This window comes from Schistocerca nitens, chromosome 2 (assembly GCF_023898315.1).
Source record: "Schistocerca nitens isolate TAMUIC-IGC-003100 chromosome 2, iqSchNite1.1, whole genome shotgun sequence".
NCBI lineage: Eukaryota > Metazoa > Arthropoda > Insecta > Orthoptera > Acrididae > Schistocerca > Schistocerca nitens.
This window is the reverse complement of record NC_064615.1, coordinates 882,482,032-882,504,457: the sequence shown is the minus strand read 5'-3', so window position 1 is coordinate 882,504,457 and position 22,426 is coordinate 882,482,032. Positions and strand designations below refer to the sequence as shown.

Sequence of the window (22,426 nt, the reverse complement as noted above, 5' to 3'; positions counted from 1 at the left end):
ACATAAATTTCCAGTCATTAAGGACATCAACTTATAGAAGTTCACCAAATCGAACAAACTCATTCCTGACGGAGAGCACACTTATATTTACATAACGTCAAATATTACAACAATTGTAACTATTCTCAAGACCTTTCAGAAAACGCGAAGGTAAAAAGAAGTATACAAAAGGACGCTAAACTTCTCCTGCTCCACTCCTGCTTTCGTAACAAGCCGCCTCAGCAAACTACGCAATGCTGACCGTGTATTTTATGTTACAGTCTCCTAAAGGTTTTAACCGCCGAGATGCTATTACGTGACATTTAATTATAAAAAATCCTAACAGGACCGACACGTTTTAATGAATCTTCAATGGGTCGTTGTCTTAAAACGGCCTACTCCCATAACACGCGTGTTATAACGCAAAAATAACTAAATACGAAAATTATTTAACCACCAATACGACGTTTTCCGAGGTTATATTACAACAATTCGCATCAATAAGGGATTCGTTCTCGAGATGTTCAATGTGCTGGTGTTTGGAAACAGCATATACTCGGGGTGTACCGTATAACGTAAAACCCATAGAATATGGGCTTCTACGGGACGCGACAAATACAGTATGGCGTCTTGCCTTCTGCTTGTGACGTAGGGCACATTCTTACTTCCTATTGGTTCTACTTTATGTGGTACGTTGCCGAAATATTGTAGAACTTGTTTTGTGTTTCAGCGATATAGGGGAAAACATACATTGCTACTCACAGTGAACATGATAAAAAGACTGTTACATTTAGCTTTCGGCGAAAGCCTTCTTCAGAAAAGGAAACACACACACACACACACACACACACACACACACACACACACACACACAAAGCATTACTCTTCTCACGTCCGTTCTTTCTCTTCGTTCCTGTGTTTGTTCACCTTCCGGTTTGCTTGCAAGGTAAGTGTAATAGTCTTTTCGTTTTACCTGTCTACAACTCGACGTGTCATCATTAAGGTACGTAGCAGCCTTATCCTTTTCATTATATTGTTGACATTCCAGTCTGGAGTTTCCATTATTTTATTTTGTGTTTCACGTGACGAAATGCCTCCTAGCGTGAAATAGCAGGAATTGACGCCACATGAACTTTAGTTAACTTGTTCCGTGTGCCGACGACTTTTAGTGTCTGAATGAGGATGGGGATTAACATCTGGTGTCTCACGTGAAGTAGTCGACAGACCATCTCTTTTAACGGAAAAAAAATTAACAGCTGAGACTCATACGCTGCTAATAGTGAGCGAGCACTATAGTTTGACTTAAATTAGTTTGCAGTTGATGTTTGAGGTCCAAAGTGTCAATATTGTCACTACGAGTACTGTGTGCATGCGGTTGCAACAGCCTTCATGTCCTACAAAAATCATGTAAAAAATCCGAAAATCGGGTATTGTGTACGTCTCTATATGCTTTCTAAGTAGTCTGTTCTAAATTTTAAATGAGGCGAAAGTTGTATTAATTTTTTTAATGTATTAAGTTTTCCTTTCCTTGAAACCGTTTTAAACTTATCGTATCTCGAAAACGAAGCCACTGAAATACGTTTCCCCATTGACGAACTCAGCCACGCATCTCTCCAGAGTTGCGTATTGCACCGTATTTAGTAGGTACCGGCTCTGGAAAAAGGCATTCTTTGTAATTTTATCAGTATTTATTTCTGAACAGGTATGAAGTTTGAAATCACGAACTCTCATACAAAAATTACCACGAAATTCCGAAATTTGCATATGATTGAATTCTCCAGCATCTCTCAGCGCACAGTAAAATCTGTTCTTAAGTTTCGTCTTTTTTTTCTGCCGGATTAGGTGGGATTTTTGCACCCAAAAAATTTCCTACTCGAGAATTGGGAGGCACAGTGCTCTGCATAGCGAAAATTGCAACACACAGCCCAAAATGTCATGCTACCATTGTGTAGTCCGCTAGGTGTCAAATGCAGCTTCTTCTAATCTGACTGTAGAGCAGTGCATCCACTGGGCGAATCCGAGCGAACGGTTCTCGCTGTTCAACACTCGTTTTCCACCCGGCTCATCTTCACTGAAGCAGTGACATATCCCTTGAGCACGCGGCTGCGACTTTAGGCGACGCACTATCGGCGCGGGTTACGTAATGTGATCTGGGGTATCAGTCATTTTCGGTAACTTCCGTCAAGCCGTGCGAAGTTTATTCGCCTTTTCTGTCGCACACCGCAGCCAATTGAAGAGCCCGTGGATGGGCCATGCCCCTTGTGCAGTGCAACCGGCACTCTCAGACCGTCCCTAGAAAGTCAGCCCATCCTTACACGAAGAATTTCGAACACAAAAGCTAGCCTGGGCTACATAACGAGCTGTAAGTCTATGCCGGTCACAAGAAAGGCCTAGAATGTTTATAGAAATGCAAGTTCATTGCGAAAGTACAATACGTTAAGGGGTACTTGAAAATGTTGAAATCTCTCTCGTGAGCACGAAGAGGCATAACTAACTGAATTACACCTAGGCACCTTAAATCTTCATAGAAATACACGCTGATTTTGAAAGTTCAGTACGAAAGAAAGGAAAAAAGGATGAAATTGTTTTCTTTCTGATACTTAACATATCTCTGACACTAACTTTTTCCAATTCAGGATAAATTTTATGTACTAATTCTGGTTCCGTCAGAAGAAGCTTATCTTAATAATTGTAAATAACTGCTGACACTGATAAGTACGTCCAAATCTGGACATTATTTCACATGCGAATTTCTGCTATTTTCTTACGATGGTAATTACGTATTTATAAAATCCAGGCAGACAGATGATTTTAATACGTTACAAAACTACTCCTCAAAAGGATGCATACAGCACTTCGGTAAAAGTTCAGCTTTTGCTCTTTCGAGTTACGGCACTAGTAACGTGTTCATATCGTCTGATAATGAATTTCTGAGGAGTAGAGTATGGAGTTATCTATGACTTTGGTGATGTGCGTTTTCATTCCTGCCCTTGACAACACCGCACAGTGAATCTAACAGACAAAGTTGCCGGGCAAGTTGACCACATGCAGGAAATTCTGTCTGAGATGTGAGACTAGTCAACTGACTTTGCAGGTGTTGTTTTGTACTTCCAGACGTTCCAGTTGGAATGAGGTAGGGTCCCATCTTGTGGGAAGAAAAACTACTACTACTACTACTGCTACTTCTTCTTCTTCTTCTTCTTCTTCTTCTTCTTCTACTCAGTCTGGACTTGGGGCGATAACCAGTTTTTCACCAAGTCTAAGTACATGGGGCCTGCCATAGTTCCCATACAGAGCAAAGTGGGTTGAACCCACGTTATTAGTAATCGACAAAAATGTGTGTCGTTGTACTAAACAGTAACTCGACAGAGAAAAATCTCACCAAGATCGAACCCGAGACATTTCGGTCTTTAGTCTGACCCTGTACCAACGAGCCACTGGTCCATAGATTACACACCATGCAAACACAGTTTCATAACAAACATACAGAAGACGATTTCATCGGTATAAAAATTAGCAAAACTTTTGGGAACACGAACGTGTTAATACAGAAAGAGCAAACCATTTTATGAATAAATGTGATAAATGCTCTGAGTGAGTACTTGGCACTGGTACGCCAAATATGTCTTTTACAAAAAATGGTGCAGCCCGTGACACATCTAAACGCTCTCACAAATTTAACTTATTTCAATGAAGATGAAATCGTCTGTTGTTTATATTACTACCGTTATGTTCATGGGTTGGATGAAAAGTAGTGGCAAGACGGCTGTTATTCATACTAGACGTCACTGACTGACTTTCACCGTCTTAGATGCTCTCAATACAATCGCCCCGCATCTTGATCACCTTCGCCCTCAGAGATGAAAGCCGTGATACACTATCAGCGCATCCATCTGGGTCATTGTCGTCAAGGACTACCCTATGGCGCAGATGATGTCCTCTCTAATGCTGCAGCTCGCGCCACGAAGTTCCTTCATTTTGGCGAACAGGTCTTAATCGCACGGACTCATATCGGGCGAATACGGTGATGTTCCAGTACCTCCCACCCCCACGTACGCAGGAACTCCTGCGCGGGTTCACCGACTGGCATCGTGCTTTGTCATGAAGTATGATGATGGGATGCAATGCCAGAAGGAAACATTGTTGTGCGCTCCGACCATGTGCCACTCCAATCTTGTTCCACGCACATTGTTCGTGTTCCTTGAACATACTGTTAGGGCGCTCGTATTGGCCTTCCGTGCTTTCAGACTGCACACTCGGCAACGGACTAAATGGTTCAAATGCCTCTGAGCACTATGGGACTTAAGTGCTGAGGTCATCAGTCCCCTAGAACTTAGAACTACTTAAACCTAACTAACCTAAGGACATCACACACATCCATGCCCGAGGTAGGATTCGAACCTGCAACCGTAGCAGTCGCGCGGTTCCAGACTGTAGCGCCTAGAACCGCTCGGCCACTCTGGCCGGCGGCAACGGACTCAAACACCGCCGTCGCCGCTGACTGCACTACTTCAGCTGTCCTCCAGCTATCCGATACAGACAGCGGGCATGCCATGCGACGCACATTCTTCACGTTAATACGGTGTTGCCGCTACTTTTTATCCAAACCATGTATTTATATTGTGTATTCGCAGGACGTTTAGTAGGAAGGGAAGAACTTGTCAGTAGTGACGAAACAATAGACTAACTTACTCCAGAATAAAGCGACCCAGGTGGAAGATGAAATGGTTTGATTCTTTACTTGAAAGAGAGTTCGCAAAACAAGCGCTCTAACTGATGCTTCCGCGCGAGTAATACTCAGAAGATTTAAACGGTTGCGGCTCGTAGGAATAAATTCTGGGTGTTCAGAAATTTTTAAATTCAGCCAGATATGAGAGTGCGAAATTAATAGCATCTGCTGTATAACATTTTTGCTTATTAACATATGTATACAACTTCAGCCGCTGTCAATAATAATAATAATAATAATAATAATGTGCGCCGGCCGGAGTGGCCGTGCGGTTCTAGGCGCTACAGTCTGGAACCGTGTGACCGCTGCGGTCGCAGGTTCGAATCCTGCCTCGGGCATGGATGTGTGTGCTGTCCTTAGGTTAGTTAGGTTTAAGTAGTTCTAAGTTCTAGGGGACTGATAACCACAGCAGTTAAGTCCCATAGTGCTCAGAGCCATTTGAACCATTTGAACCAGTAGTGCTATCTACCAACAAGGCCACTTGGCTAGAATACAAATGAGGCGCTGAGAGCCAGAAGGGCCAAAAGCACATCGTCTTCGACCCCCAATATATAAGCGAATATCAGAAAAACCAGTGAGACAGCTTTCCGTGAATGTTAAGGTATACGTACAATGTGGGCGTACTGTACAGATAAACCTGACACGCCATAAGATCTACAGATGTCAGAGACATGAATAAATGCTACAGTCTCACAATCGACGATGACGGGCTTTGTGGTTCTCAGCACCACAAATGGATTACTGCATCATAAAATCCAAAACTTAATGTACTGTGTCTCATTCAGAATCCCACAAAATAGGTGTTTCTATGAATGAAACTATAATATATACTGATGTCCAACCTAAATTTACTATGTAGAGAGTGAATTGGTATATCTGTGGAGTGTGCTACTGCCGGGATTTATGGCAAGCGACTGTGAGTTAATTTGCTGCAGTGTTCTCCCGTCTGGTGTCATTGACGTAAAATTGTAATTGAGAGGGAAGGACCAGCAGCACACGACACGAACTGTGCACATTGTTTATAAAATCCGTATATATTTCGTCCGTAAGGCAGTTACGTCACACCAGTTGCGCGTTTGCTGAAGCTCAACGTACACAAGTGAAGGTGTGCTAGCTACCCTGATGCCTAGTTTCACCAAGTCCAGGGGAGCAGTGTAGCATAGCGCTGTGGGTTTAGTACCGTGTATTTCAGATTACCGCGTCTACATTACGTTTAACAGCTTCCAAAGAAAAATAAACCAGAGTGGCCGAGCGGTTCTAGGCGCTACAGTCTGGAACCGCGCGACCGCTATGGTCGCAGGTTCGAATCCTGCCTCGGGCATGGATGTGTGTGATGTCCTTAGGTTAGTTAGGTTTAAGTAGTTCTAAGTTCTAAGGGACTGATGACCTCGGAAGTTAAGTCCCATAGTGCTCAGAGCCAATAAATCCGCAAGGTGCCAAAAGTTTTGGTGTCCACGTGCTCTCACACAACAGCCGCTCAAGGATTTAAATTAGTGTGCAGCAGAGAAACCCGCGAAAGAACCCGTTACTGCCCTCCCCACTCTTTCAGGAAAGAAATCCTAGCTGCTTTTAGCATCCTCCCGTAACTCTTAAATGATGTCGATAGGTTTATGATTCAAATTTAATGGAGAGTATTTCCGCGACTGAACTATCAACTTTCACCAGTCGCTCGAGCTACGTTCTTAACGTGTGCTGGCAGTCCATGCGGATTTCCGGACGCTACAACCTAAACTGCCAACATTGGCCCACTTTTAACCACAGCAGCAGCCGGACTGGGCTAGTCGTGCGGCGCATGCGCACGAGACACTTTCCTTTGACCACGTCTCTCGACCCCGTCACAGCGGTCATCTCATGACGCGACCATATTAAAGATGGACACCTTAAAACATATAGTGTATCATACACATTGGGGAAACACCCGACATCACACCTTTGTGCATCGTTTGGCCCTTACTAACGTAGTGAGTGGAGAAGAGTTTTGAGTCGCTTTGTGCATTCTAGAGCAATGCGTTTCATGCAAACGGGTAAGTAAAGAATCAAGGACGCAGGAGCGACAGCAATAGAAAGTAAATTGAGGTGGGGTGTAGACGTCCTTGGCGGCTGCGTGGTGCTTATGCAACAGCGTGCTCGGCACTCTCTCTGACGGGCGCCGACCCGCCGCCCTTGTTCTGATACCGTTTCATCTATATGAGCGTCCCCTTCTCCTCAGAGCTCTGGCTTTGGCGGGCGCGCTTCATAGACACCAACACTTGTTTGACTTCGAGGACTGCATCATGTTAAACTTCTTAACAATGTATGTCTGTATAAGTCAGCAAGTGACATATTTATATGGAGTGCCCAGACTCACTGCGCTGTGTGATATTAATTTCTGTTTCTTTCCCTTTAGCGATGGACCTGTTTCGGATGAATTGCTATTATCGAGTGACCCGAGGTACATTTTGATTTACATTTTTGTTATTATAGAACACTGAGCGTGAATTGCTACTTACGTCTATATTTTATCTAGATCACTGGTTCCCAACCTGCAGTAATTACCCTCCGGGGGTAAAATAAAATTTTCTGAGGGGTAAAAAACAAGAGAGTTCTACTGTGTTTCGGTCACGAAACTAATTTTTTTAAAAGGTTATTACTGTTATCACTGTTTTGTAAGATCCTGCAACGCTCTGGCACTGCGCCAATGATCACGTGCCCATTTCAGTCGTAGTTGCCAGTGTCGTAGTGTTAACATTGGCACATGCATGGGTCGTCGGTTGCGGAGGCCCGTCGTTACGAGTGTTCGGTGCACTGTGTGTTCAGACGCACTTCTACTCTGCCTAGCATTAAAGCCTGATGTTAGTTCCGCCACAGTTCGCCGCCTTTCCACTTTTGCCCAGCCTGCGACATCCGACATCTATACGTGTTTTGACCTTCGTTTCGCCACATGTTGAAGACACTCTCCGCAGTACTCCTCGAACACCCAACAAGTCGTGCAGTTTCCGAAATGCTCGTGCGGAGCCTCCGAGCCATCACAATCTGTCCTCGGTCAATCTCACATAAATCGCGCGGCTTCCACATTCTACACATGGACAGCGAGCACACTGATACTGCATGCACCGTGCTTGTGTCTGACTAGCAGTCATTTCTCTCCAGGTGACAGCTGGTATCGCCTGGACGCGTTTGTATCGATAGTAGGTCGGTGGTGATAATGTTCTGCCTGATCAGTGTACAGGGTTGGCAATAAACTCGGAGCAGGGGACTTGGAATCGAGAAAAAAAATCCAAATAACCGTGCGTCAGAACTGTAGAGCTACGGCCATAAAACGACAGCCCATCATCTACGAGCGCGCCGAAGTTTGCCCGGTATTGTCTGTAGTGGAGTCGGCGAAACATCCTTGACAGCCGGCCGCAGTTGCCAGGTTCCCAGCTGTGAAGCGCAAACTGCCACAAGCGCTGACAAATCAGCTTCAGAGTTGCAGTAACACTGGGGCATTGTCATAGAGACGAGTACAAATTCGGGTTACGAAATTGGCTGATCTATAAGAGCGAAGCAGCCGCACTATCCGATTGCAGCTGCTAGGGATCTTCTGTCGCTGAGTCTACAGCGGTCGTGCTGATTTGTCCGACTAATACGCTGCTATGTTAAGCAATGATAGTTGTGTTCCAGTACTCCTGCTGTCAATCTTGTAGCTATGTTAAAGGCAGAAATATCCTAACATTTGCTATAATAATGAGTTGAGAAAAAAAGCGTGTTTAAAATTGTTCTTTTTTCTTTTTAAACATTCTCGTAGTTTTCACTTGTCGATGTTCTGTAATTGTTAGAATAAAAGTTCATTCGAGCTCTCTACACATCAGCAGCAATAAAAATATGTGGCTTTCAAGAGTGATTAACAACATTTCACCTTACAGCACCACATGTCAAATATCTTACTCCAGCGCGTTTTCGTCAATACAGCATGTTACCTTAATCCTGCTCGATAGTACTGTTATTTTATGAAATACACTCTGGCGTGGAATAGCTGGGTACTCCTGACTTTTACTGTATTTTTCGCACAGCTATTTGAATGGAGAAAATTAATGATGGATATACGTTCATTCTACTGCTATGTGTTCTTTATTTATATCAAAATAAATTCACAGGAGAGAAACAATATTTACATTAAAAATCAGAGAAGCGAAACAAAGCACTAAACTGATTGAAAACTAAGGTCTCGAAAATTAGGCACACAGCTTTGGTAATTAAGACTAATGCAATAGTACGTTTTAATGTCTATAGTACAGAACTTAGTTGAAGTATTGAAGGAAATTTCTATTCAGTCCTTTTCACAAACCGTGAACTTGAGTTAATTTTTATTCGTCGACACGCTCTAAGCGGGATGAACAGCTACAGGCTACACACATATTTTTGTTGTAATTTAGACATACGACTTCACTCTTCTTATTAGATAATCGAGTACACAGGGAACATCTCTTCCATTTCGTAGTACCAGCTCGTAGCCCTAGAGGTGCCACAGTCTTATTCAGACGAGCCTCTTAGTCCTTTAGGCAGCCTTGTACTGGGTAATCTTCCATTTAGATGTGACTCTCACAGATTCCTTGAAAGACGTCTCAGGAAATCAAGTCCGTAGAGTGAGCTATTGTCACTGAAGGATGAGTGAAGTAATGTGAATTTACGCCAGCAATGTTGAGAATTCCAAAAAAACACTGCCATTAGTCAATGACAGGTGCGCCTAATAGTTGAAGAGGTAATACATGTTTTATGTAATCCATCAACGCCTCCTTTTATTTGATTGTGAAACAATACAATGTATGGTTTGCCGGTTTCATTGTAATTGCTTTGGCAGTGATGCATGGACAGCCTTATTTTTCCTGAGCTCATAAGAAACAAGTATAGTACAATGATTTTCCTCTCGCCGTTAAAATTTTAGCTATTTACATCAAATCAGTACCATTCGTGCCATGTCACTGTAGTAGACCCAGAGTTCAGTCTCGCAGCCTGCTCTGCACAAATAGCTTCGTGCGGTCAAGGTGCTTTTCGCGCGCTTGTAAAGTATTGTTTCGTCCGGAAACAGCTGTGTCGTCGGAAAATCCAGTTTCCTCATTAACACTGGGCGTCACCCGTCTGAATAGGCTTTTCTGTCTAGAGTAGTGTGCTGTTAACACAGCCGCTATTCGTTGTGTGTATTTACTTCCGTCGCTGCTACTGAAACAAAACGAGAAACTCACAACTGGACTATTGACGTCAGGCTTCTTGCATTCGCAGGCATGCCCGTTCGAGTACTACAATACGAGGAGCCGTGGTTTGTTGATATTTTCGCAACGAGACAGTTTCGAGGGCATTCAGTGGTCGACTTGGCCTTCTTCGTCGGACCTTCTTCCTAGTAAAAAGAAGAAAGGAAAAAAATAAGAAGTTGTAACAAGCAACAGTTTTATAGCACGTGCTGGATTGTGGCAAAGTTTCGCTGTCACAGTGTAAATGCATACATATTGTGGAAAAGTGAATGAAGTGCAGTACCAACAGGCCATCACAATAGAGCAGACAGGTGGACACTAACAGAAAAAAGCCACCCATACTGTCGCCCAGCACCCAGCATTATGCTAGAAATAGATATGTACTTTCCGGAAAACCATATGAAAATAAACCTGAAAAGATTCGAAAACCGGTTCATGGAATAATAAATAACTATTCAAAAAAATGACTGTTTGCAGTTTTTGATATTTACATTCAGTCAACAGTCACGGGTTCTGAAGTATCCATAATGGATAAGCTTAATAAGATGAGAAGTTATTACTGTATCTGACTACCTATGCAGGGGTGCTGGATCCAGTCTCCGACAAGCTTGTGAGATTTTACTGTGAAAGGACTGTCTGCCTTTTCACACGAAGTGTTTGAGTAAATTAGAAGTGACCTTCAAGCAATTTAAAGGACGTCAATTTAAACGTGTGCTCAATTTAACGCATCTTCTGAATAGTCTATAGAAATGACCTTCCATCGTACAATGATTGCTGTTTGCTGACGATGCGAGCATGGTAATCAGACCAAGCAGAAACAACATCTAGGAGCAATAAGTGAATTGTTCGCTAGTATTGTTGATTACTTCGCGTATTGAAAATATTATTCATTCAGTTCTGCACAAGGCAAGATCAGTAACAATACGGTACGGGGATGAAAAGGAAATATGTACAACTAATTGTGCAAAATTTTTGTGAGCATATCGATCAGAAGTTCAATAGGACATGACATATATATCGTCTCCAGTGCTGGAGTTCAGCAAGATTTGCCCTTTGTGTAATTGCAGATTTTGGCGATGAAAGAATTGTAAAATTACCGTACTTTGCATGCATCCATTCATTGATATCGTTTGGAATAATTTTCTCGTGTTATTCCACACAGAGACACAAATTTCGTTGTGGCCGAGCGGCTCTAGGCGCTTCAGGCTGGAACCGCGCGACCGATACGGTCGCAGGTTTGAATCCTGCCTCGGGCATGAATATGTGTGATGTCCTTCGGTTAGTTAAGTTTAAGTAGTTCTAAGTTCTAGGGGACTGATGACCTCAGATGGTCCCATAGTGCTCAGAGCCATTTGAACCATTTGACACAAGTTTGTTGATATTACGTGGCATAATTTTTTTTATGTTATTCTACACAGAGGCGCAAGGTAATCATTCAAGGCAGATGTGACGACTTGCAGAACATTGCCAAAATACTGTCCCGGAACTACTCTCAATCTCTTCAGAAAGGGACGGCTTAAAAGCGCAGGCACGCCAATTCCAGCGCCTATTCTCTTGACTAACTGCCCAACATCTAATTCCCACTACACGGTCAAAGAAGACACGGCACGGCTTGTTGAGACCAAGTTCAGTTTTACAGTCGCTATTCTGAAGAATATGGTTTCATTATGAAATAGGCATCTTCATTTATATTTCCTGTATGAACCCAAATGCATCAATTGAAATATAAAGAAATAGTATTTTCTGCGCCAGAAGAGAGGAAAAAGGGTGAAAAATCAAAGTCGAAAAGATCTCCACTCCAAGTAATCCGATCTTCGTAAACCTATGGTTGCAACAAAGCACAACCTGCAGTCAAAGAATTAAGAATGTAGCAGTCCAGTTGGCATGGCTGCACAGAAGTTTGTCAAACTCCTGGGGCAGGATAAGTTTAGTTTTGGTTTCTAGACTGTTTAGAGTCGATTGTACCTGGCAGTTTTTGATGTTTTGGATGGCTACCAACATTCGTCTTGTGGAATGCTGGGCTGGGTTATACTTGAAGAACTTAAAGAATATAGATTTCAAAACTTTTTATGGATCTTTAATTATGGCAGTCATGTATTTTCTATAGAATCCATTTACATGATCAGATGCGAAGTTTTGTAAGCAAATCCTGTTACACGTATTATAAGTTGAATAAGCGTTTTTAAAGTTTATTTCCTATTTATTCACTTTGAGAAGAATTAATTAGTGGTATCTTGGTTTATTATTAACCAGTAATCAACTGGAATTTCTCAAGTTCTCTGACATCAAATATGGCAGTTTTGAATCTTACCCCGCCTAGCATCAGTTTTGCGGACGCCAATGCCTGCTCTAAGGGTAATGTCGTGTGTCCGTCCTCGATCTTCTTGTAGGCAGTTGTTTAAAAAATTGGCGTATTTACAACAGCCTAATAGTTCATTTGCCTTGTAATGCAGTTTGTTGTGTAGAATCAAGGATAGTCTGAAAACAGTAGTAACGTTCATAAAATAACTGTAGGAACAAAAATAGCCTCCACTACCCTCAATTCAACCTTATTCTTACACAGAAAGGAGGTAAGTACGTCATCATAAAAAATATGTGACCACCTTTTCTTGCGAATTAAAGATGCAGGCAGAAAATGAAAGTTTTAAAAACTAATTTTAATCATTTCCTCTTGACAACTCTCTCAACTATAGAAATGAACTTATGAATGGAGGCTATGTAAGCGGTTAGGTAATACTTAGCCTATTTTGTATGATATTAAGATAAAACAAGCAGCTATGGAATTGGCCAGCATGCACCCATGTTTTCGCAGAGAAAATGCAGCTTATTTGTAGACCTACTGACACTTGAATTGAGATACGCTAACGACGCTTTCGCATCATAGCGAGTTGTCATGAATATGATCCACGGAGCATGCAGAAATCTGCACTAAACTAGATTCGGCTCGATCACAGCCGCTTCCTTGGTGATTTGCTCTGAGGAATCCAGGTGGCCGCAGAAATCACTAGCTTGTACCCGCTCCCTTCTTTCATCTTAACACAACACAAGCACGATACTACATACGCCCATTAAGATCATCTACACTCAACAGATACACTGAAGGCACAACTCTCAAGAATTCGCGAAGGAAAGTTGCCTTTGTGCTCAAAGGACGGAAAACTCCAGAAATAGGTGTCTGAACTTACTCCCGGGGTCTCCCAGCCAGTCATGTCTTCCAGCTTCTCTGTTTCTGAAGACTGTTGCTGTACTTAAGCTAGTAGTTGGTGATCGGTGTAACAGTGTAGACCTGTAACATTATGCCGTCCATATTCGACTGCGTATGGGAAGATGACTGTTTATGGTATAAAGTAAACAGTTATCTGTACCAGTCCCTTTTATTTTCTAACCTTACACTGACATATTCAGATGGATTAGTGAATTACATTAGGATTCCTTTATTTTGATGTAGCCAGCTGACCTGTCTTAATCCTCGTTTTGGAGATATTCCAGGAAAAAGAACACTGAGATCGTTATAAATACACATTTGTACCATGAAATGACACACAAACATTAAACAAAAAATTGTTTTGTTGAAAACTTGAAATGCAGCTTACTTGTTTCGGATTTGCGTGCTATTCGTGACACAAATGTGTATTTGTAACAATCCTGAGCGTTCTTACTGTTGGAACATCTCCGAGATGAATATTAAAACAGCGAGCAACAACGAGAAAAATAAATTCGACAGTAACCCACTGATCGACGGGGTTTTAAAGCACTCGAAACGCGTTGTGAAAGAAAGTGAGATAACTGTTTATGTTTGTATCAGATTATGTCTTAATACCAATCCCAACAGATTCTTGTTTTTGTATCAGATTATGTCTTAATACCGATCCCAACAGATTCTTGTCATGAATACAGAAACTTTCGTTTGCTCAAGATAAAACGGCATTTACTCATATGAAGAAGAGAAGAACAATAATTGTGAAGACAGACAACAATGCCTTCCGCGACCCCGTTTTATTTTGTAATTGTGAAATTACACAGTAAGTACTGCGTATTTTATCGACCCAAATTCGTTAAAAAAATCAGGAAAGGCTTTCATATTCTTGCTTACGCGCACTGTAGACTATTTTGTGGTATGTTCCTGCGGGACCAAACTGTGGAGGTCATCGGTCCCTAGGCTTACACACTACTTAAATCTAACTTAAACGAACTTATGCTAGGGACAACATACATACTCATGCCCGAGGGAGGACTCGAACCTCCGACATGAGGAGCTGCGCGAACAGTGGCAAGGCGCCCTAGACCGCGCGAGGCTGCAGACAATTTCGTTAATGTTTCGTAGCAATTCCTAATAAAGTAGCAGATCCTAGTAAAGCAATATTGTTCGTCTTCTGGAATTAAGGAGACTTTTGATAGAATGCATTCGTCAAGAATGACTTTAGGACGTTTAGAAAGGAAGTCGGAAAAAAGTGCAAAAAATCTGCGGGCAAAGTATAGTCCACACCAACAGTTTATCTCTGTGATTCGACAATAATTTGATGCTACAAAGTGATGTCATATGTTATAGTAAGCCGTTAGTTTCCAAGTTCCGATAATACGATTGATAGGCCAGGTCCTCAGGTGTCAGTAGTATTTGTTTGCGAATTGATACTGATCTAGATTAGGTAGCTCCTGTAGGCTGACGTCAAATGTTCCACACCTGTTAGAGAAGAGATATTAGTTGTGTCAGCTGTGACGCTCAAAATGAACAATATTGTTCGCAGCGACATGATAGGGCAACGGGCGGAAGCCAAGTTATTATTGGCGCCAATCCCGTACCCCTTTATCATTACGTCATATATCCGTATAACGAACACAGGCATTACAGTAATACATAATCATCGTCTTACATTATGGGATTCGACAGCTGCTTGTTCCTGAGAGTAATTAAATCATTAAAAATCGTAAGTCACCCATTACCTTGTTTAAACAGAGTAAACTGCACAACAATGGAGCCCTTTTCTTTACTTGGGATTGTTCGTGACTGCCGAAATGAAACGTTGTTTATGTCAAGCAAGACCTCATCAGTGCTGTACACACAAGAGAGAATTACCAGTACAAATTTTGTACATTTGTAAAAGTTATGCCGGACATTTCAAGGTATGCATTCAGTCCATAAGATGTGGAATCTAGTAGTAATGCCTGCGGACGATATTAGTTGGGAGCCTCGGATCCAGTCTCTTGTATTGTAAGCATTAAGAGGTACCGATATTCCAGGAAGCCCAATTCGCAATTTCCATCTTTTGTATAATTTTTTTCCTGTGTTAACAATTTTTTACAAATGAAGTTTATGATGTTCTAATTGCACAATGATGACCTGGTAGACAGTAATAGTTGCAACATTAGTTTTTTTTTTTTTTTTGTAAATGGTACAGTGATCAATAACAAGGTGTTACCAGACAAAAGCTGCGCTGGTCAGGTCTTGAGAAATTTTGAAAATGGTTCATAGTTGCTAACATGCTTTAAATGTTCGGGAATGTAAAGTAGTGCACTTCACAAAATGCAGAAACATATCATTTTCTGACTACAATATCAGTAAAACACTATTGGAATCAGTCGACTCTTGTATACTTATAGGTATAACAGTTGGCTCAGTTGTAGTAAATTAGTTGGCAGACTTCGGTTCATTGGAAGGATTTTGAAGAATATTAGTCGATTGTGTGGGACTCATACAAAGTAGGATTAACAGGCAATATTGAATGCATAGAAAGAAGGGCACCACGAATGGTCACAAGTTTGTTACACTCGTGGAAATGCTGAGAAGCTAGAACTGGCCGCTTCAAGAATCAGTATTAAATGAGGAATTTAAGAATATTCTGCTGACCTGTATCTATTGCTCCTGTAGGGACTGCAGAGATGAAGTTACGACTAATTAGGCACTATATGTGCAGAGATATGTAAGTAGTTATTTTTCCCGTGGTCTATAATTACACAAATGGAATGAGAAGAAAACCTTGTGATATAACGGCAAGTATCCTCTGATATTTCACAGTGGCTTGTAGAGTATGGATGTTGATGTAGATGCATTCTGTTCTTTTTGCAGCACCACGTTCTCACTGTGCTGTCTCTGTTGTAAGTAAATGCGGAGAGTTATTAGGCAAGCTGCTTGCTGGCTGCCCCCCCCCCCCCCCCCCACACACACACATACACCACCACCACCACCACCACCACCACGCAAGTTGCAAACTGTTTTCGTGTACAGTAGCTCTTTTTTGAGCAACAACATAAGCAACTGATACGTTGACATATTGTTGAACTTATTTTATGAGTTGATAGCTGTTGGAAATAATGTTAGAAATAACTAATTCCACCCATGGATTTGTTTAAACTGCTTGGACAATAAATTCTAAGTGCTGGAGACAGAGAGTAGTTTAGTGATGATGCCTTACGGGATCATTAAATTTTATAAGAATTTGACACGACTAGTGCCAGCTTCATGCACAAAACTATTTAGTGAATTCATTTTTCCTTTAACTAGGCTGTATTTATTCATGAAATAGTCTATATATCTACCACAGTCAGCAGATTTTGGTCTTTTTTCCCACTTCTCCTTTGTTTGCACTGTGCAAGGTAGTGTGCATTCATTAATGTCTTGTGCATTGTACTTACTACACGGTAAATGCATACTGAAACTCATTTTATTGTGTTCTCTTACCAAAGTGTGTTGTGTGAGACAATGTTTGATCAACATAAAGTCCGAAATAATAATAATAATCTGAGCAGTAGACATGTAGACTCTTGTAATAAATACAGCCTATTTAAAGAAAAAATATCAGTTAATAAATATAATATGTTTGTATGGCATATCACATTTATTGATGAATTGACTTAAAATCACAGCTGCTGGTGGTGGTGGTGATTTAATCTGTTGAGGCTAAAGATACTGAGATTGATCATACTTTAAAACACTTTTCCCCATTCATGCTCTCACTGACATTTTTGACACACTGATGTTAGTTGTTGAATGTTGTGCTGACAGGCATACTACGAAGCTACACGTCCGCACACGAGTGCCATCGTGTCAACAGTGCTGACCAATGGCCACCAACACCAGCTTCAGCACCAACACCAGCATCAGCACCAGGTGCAGCCGCAGCGCTCGGCATCTGCATCCTCGTCTTCTTCGTCGTCGGCGGGTGGTGCAGTGTCAGCTGCCACGCCCACCCCTGTGGTTGCGCCAGTGCCAGCATCCGCACCCCTCGTCCCGTCTGGCAGTCACCAGGTCGCTCCCTCTCAGCAGGTCCAGCCGGCAACGCACACGAGCCGTGCCGGTGCGGCAGCCCGCAGCAAGCGTGAGTCACCACTGGACCTGTCAGTGAAGACAGTGCGCCAGTCAGCTGACTCCACTGCCAAGGATGACCCCGACCTGGCAGCAGCTCTGCACGGTGCCAAGGTGCAGCTGCCACCCCTGCAGCTGCCCTCCAGTGTCGCATACCCCACCATTGACCCTCGTGGGCGACAATCTGCTGCACACAAGGTCGACTTTGTACCCAACTTCGGCTCTGCTCAACACCCGCACCACACTTACGATGCACAGCGTCTCCAGCAAAACCACCTCCAGGTAACAGCAAGTTCTCTCACTCAATTATTCTCATCTATATCGGAATCGCCTAGGTGTTGGCACTTGCGAGCCAAGGCAATTAGTGCTTTTGGTGCAGAGATCGTGAATATAAAACAGTCTTGCTTGTTGGGGGACCAGATCTGGGGCTTTAAATTGCATTATGTGGCACACAATTTGTCTGTGAGTTTTGGAATAAACCCTACCTAACTACTGTTTGTGCATAACTGTCTCAAACCTGGATCGTAACTTTTGTCTTTCCTCATAGCTAAATGAGAATCCTTTCTTATGTAACACTTGCAGTTCCGTACACCTTCCTTTTCTGCAAGCACTTTTATGGGAGCAATGTGTTCACAAATGTTTGTGCAATTAGGATGATGTAATGTACTTAGTGAAGGATGGACTAAACATTTTTTCGCTGTTTGTTTATGTATTGACCACATATAGGCTACTTAAAATTCAGAATTTAAAATTTGTTGTCTTGCTGTCAGTTTACACTTTTCTTTTGGTTTTGCTAGTGTTAGCATATCCCAACATGATTATAATACATTTTATAAATATGTACGAACAAACATAGTTTTGCGTATGGTATAAAGAGCATGTTGCTAGAGCATATTTATATTAACTTGTTCTAGGTCGTATAAAATACTTGCGTTAGCGTACATTCCACGGATTTGCATGATACTGTATCCGATTGTCAATTTTAAGCGTTATATACCAGTTGTGGCTTTGAACATTCAAATAGGGCAGTGTATTAAAAATTTGAAAAATATGAGGGATGAAAAATTTCAGGACACTCACTGCGGGGATGTAATTTTGATTCTGTAAAGCTTTCCTTTCTTTACAGGTAATGACCTGTATTTCTGCTGTTAACACAACAGTGCCTAACAATCTGTTAACGTCTTCAGTTTTAATCTCTGTCAGATTTGCATTTTTTCTAATAGTTCAATTGGTGTTTACTCTGAGAACACTTCTTGTGAGTGTAAAATGCTAAATTATATTGCATTGCATTTTGTGTTAAACTGTAGAACTGTGGATGAACAGAGGTGACAGAAGGAAATGAGATATCCTCAAGCATTGTGGTATTACTAGCATTTGGGTTGATGAACGCGTCATTGCGTTTCATTTTTCTGTTGGAAACAGAATTGTAATAAAAAACTATATTGCTTGATGATTGTTCTTGTTTCTGTTTGTTCTTATATGTGCTCATAATGTAATGAGATTGAATAGAGAATTCATCAGAATGATGTGGCTGCTATAAATGAAGTCTTCAAATTGAAGTCTTGAAATTGAAATACATTGATCAGTACTGAATGCCTTTCAATCAATATTAGCCTTAGCTAGCTGGTGACACCGAGTTTAATGTGTCACATGTGTGCAGTAAAAGAGATTACAAGTTCCTGTACACCAACATTTCAGTGATCTTTTTTAAATGATTTTTTGATGCCTTCAATTGACATTTTCTTTATTGGATGCATGACTAAAATTTTGGCTTAGTGCCATTTTCAAATATCTAATATGCAAGCATTACTTATTGAATGCATTAATATCGCTTGCAGATTAAATGTAACAACACATCATACCCAAACATAGGCTGGGAGGATTTAAAACAGAAGATTTGTTACATTATACCACGTATGTCTTTGTTCCTCTGTTGTAGTTATTGTATATATGACTGCATGTAACAGCCGTAAAATAAATTGGAAATATTTTTCATTATTATCAGGGCATTTTACTTTTCAGCAGTTTTTGAAAAGCTCTATATAAAGTTGATGTCTTTAACATACATTACTAGGAAACAAAGCTTTGCAGCAACTACTGATTAGTAATGTGCTCTCATAACAATGAAAAAAATTTTTGAATTTACTTTATGACTATAACATGCAGTCATAATTACAACATAGGAGCAAAGAGGTATTAACAAATGTTGTATAAAGTTAGTTAGGCCTATATGTCTCCCAGTATATTTTGAGATATGACTTGTTTTTATATTTAACTCATAAGTGATATTAATGCATTCAGTGTACAGTGTTTCAGTTTTTGATACCTGAAAATAAACTAAAGCCAAAATAGTACAATTTTACATCCATCAAAGAAAAATGTCAGCTGAAGACATCTCAAAATCATCTAAAACATTCATCGTAGCTATGGACCCAGTAAGAATGAAGATATATGTCAATGATTGTTAGTTTCACATGTCACGTTTGGTTTGGTAGACATAGACTTCCTAAATACAGTATTGTCTGCAAACTAACACTGGCAGTGGCCATAAAGGGTAACTGTTCGCTGTTATGTGATTTCTGTTGATTCATCTACACTGGTCAGCCACCATGCTTAGAGTCTTCTAAGAGTATTTGAATGGTATGCACTTGTGTTTCATTGTTGATGGATGCAGCATGTGGTTTCCATCAGGAAATTGGTGTATTATTTCTCCTCCATAATTATGTTATTTATTGTATGGGTGTTCTTACCTTGTGTGCTTGGTATTCTTTTAGAGCCGTAACAGTTCCCAGCATCAACTATACAGTGCACAGCATCAACAACAGCAACAGCAGCAGCAGCAGCAGCAACAACAACTTCAGCAGCAGCAGCAGCAGCAGCAACAACAGGGTAGTGGAACCCTTCCTCACATGGGAAGCTTCAAGAAGGCCGCTGCTGCTTCTGTTCTCCAACAAGCCAGTTCTGCTGCTCCATCCTCAGCTTATGACTTGAACAAACAGTCCCACTACTATGGGGTGCAGGTCCCACAGCAAAGGGCAGTGCCATATTCTACACCTGTTTATCCTGGCTATGATTCCTCTAAGAGGGCAGCTACTTCTGTTGAATCCTACAATCGCACTGAGTATGGGACTCAGGCAACGGGTGTGGCATCCTATGCACAGGTAATGTGAAGTTTGTTATATCTGTTGAGGTTTGTACTTTGTATGGAGACCACAGGCATAGGCTACTTCATTTTACAGTTGCATCGTAGATTGCATTCATGTAATTATTCCTGTAAGGGGCAGTCAAATGAAAATGAGACAGATGGAAAAAAGTTAGTTAACTGTTTGTTATTTCAAAAGAAATTGCATTAATTGTAACACATTTGCCCCCAGTGAGAGAAGATAGTTAATGCCTTCATGGAAAAATTTTTGTGGTTGCCTACGGAACCACGGTTGTCCTCAGATGTGCACCTCTTCATATGAAGCAAATCAACGGCCATTAATGCCTTTTTTTCAAGGCTAAAAAATATCAGAACTGTATGGAGGATGCGTAGAGGGCTTCCCAGCAAAACTTTGCACCATACTCGAAACAACCGTGATGTGTGTGAGAGTTGTTTAGAGTATGCTGCAGAAGTTCCACTGGGAAGCCTGTACGCATCCTCTGTACAATCCTGATATCTCCCCATCTACTTTTCATATTTTTGGAGTGAAAAGAAAGACATTTGTGGCCAACACTTCGCTTTGGATGAAGAGGTGAGTGCCTGTGTACAATCATTGTTCCAAAGGTAACTGCAAACATTTTTGCATGAATGCGTTGACAGACGTGTCTCACAGTGGGGTAAATGTATTAACAGTTATAGCGATTACTTTGTAATAATAAACATACTTAATTTTTTCTCATCTATCTCCTTTTCAATTGACTGTCTCTTATAAATTACTACACTGTCTTCATTAGAATAAAACCTCCAACTTCCTTATGACTTGTATTCACGTCTTTTTGGCTTCCCATCAGATGTTGAACAGTACAATGGTTACACTGTCTTCATTGTCATTTTTTACTCTGCTGTAAGTCTTCATTCCTATTCCTTTCATTGCAGTACTTTCTGATGTGAAATTTACCTCTGTCAACATGCATTCACAATCAGTCGGTAATTAATAAAATCCCGCATTATCAGAATATATTTTTTTTATACCTTAATAAGTTTAAATCCATTTCTCTTAATATTATTTTGACATTGCTGAAGAATTCTTCCATACAGGCAGCACCCCAACTGCCAACTTTTCTCTCCTCTTCTGAGCAAATGTTGTTCAGTATAGTGGTAAAACTTTTATTTTGCTTTAAAAATGGAGTAAAAACAGTCTTAACTACAATAAAGTATTTATTTGCAATGGTTTCTGGTTTCTATCAGAATGTGACCATCTTCAGCCCAGTTATACCATGATGGTAGGTGGTAGCAGAGAACAGAGCAGATCTTGTGACTCCATGAACATCAACTGCAGTTGACATTTGTGGAGTCACAACACCTGCTCCGTTCTCCACTGCCACCTGCCATCATGTAATAAACAGTTTGAAGATGTTGCATTTTGACTGACACCGATAATCATTGTGTATAAATATTTTATTGCAACCAAATTTATTTTTAATCCATTTTTAAAGTATTTTGGCCAGACTGGTGTTTGTGACAAGAAATGTTCTCAAAAAATTACTTTTAATTTGCTCTTGCACTAACCTCAGTCCATGGCTTGATTTCCCCAATCACCAGTGCTACACATTCTATCCCAAATGTCCTTTCTTGTTGTATAGTTTCGTTTTCTTTCTACAACAAACTCTTATTTCAGAACTGAGTTCATGTTCGTTTATAGGACATTTGTAAATTATTTTTATTGCTTTTTTAATGTACTTCGTTCATTTGTTGCTTGATGTTTTGCTCTGTTGTACAGTTGGCACTGGCTGTAGAACTGAGAGATACAGGACAATTCAAAATGAATATAGCGATTATAAATGGCTATAACTGTTTAAAGTGTAGCAGTACACTGATGAGAATGACAGAGAATGCAGTATTTTTTGCATACCTTACAGGTGTGCTATATGATTCCCTTTGATCACACAGACAACATCTAATTGACTATGCATTTCATACCATACAGTCTGAAGCTTAAGTGGAGTAGCCGACTCAAGCACATTAGAAATAAAAGTTTTGAGTTTATAATTGTTTCCGCCGAAGGTTGT

At 41.0% G+C, this 22,426-nt stretch overlaps 1 protein-coding gene across 1 annotated transcript in view; it reads left to right on the top strand.

The window, feature by feature from the left end:
• LOC126235415 (uncharacterized) overlaps positions 1–22,426 on the top strand; it is a 165,458-nt gene that overhangs the window by 120,249 nt on the left and 22,783 nt on the right. Inside the window, exons 5-6 of the mRNA XM_049944136.1 lie at positions 17,177–17,497; positions 19,990–20,376. Coding sequence (XP_049800093.1) covers positions 17,177–17,497; positions 19,990–20,376 — 708 coding nt within the window. The remainder of the gene's footprint in view (positions 1–17,176; positions 17,498–19,989; positions 20,377–22,426) is intronic.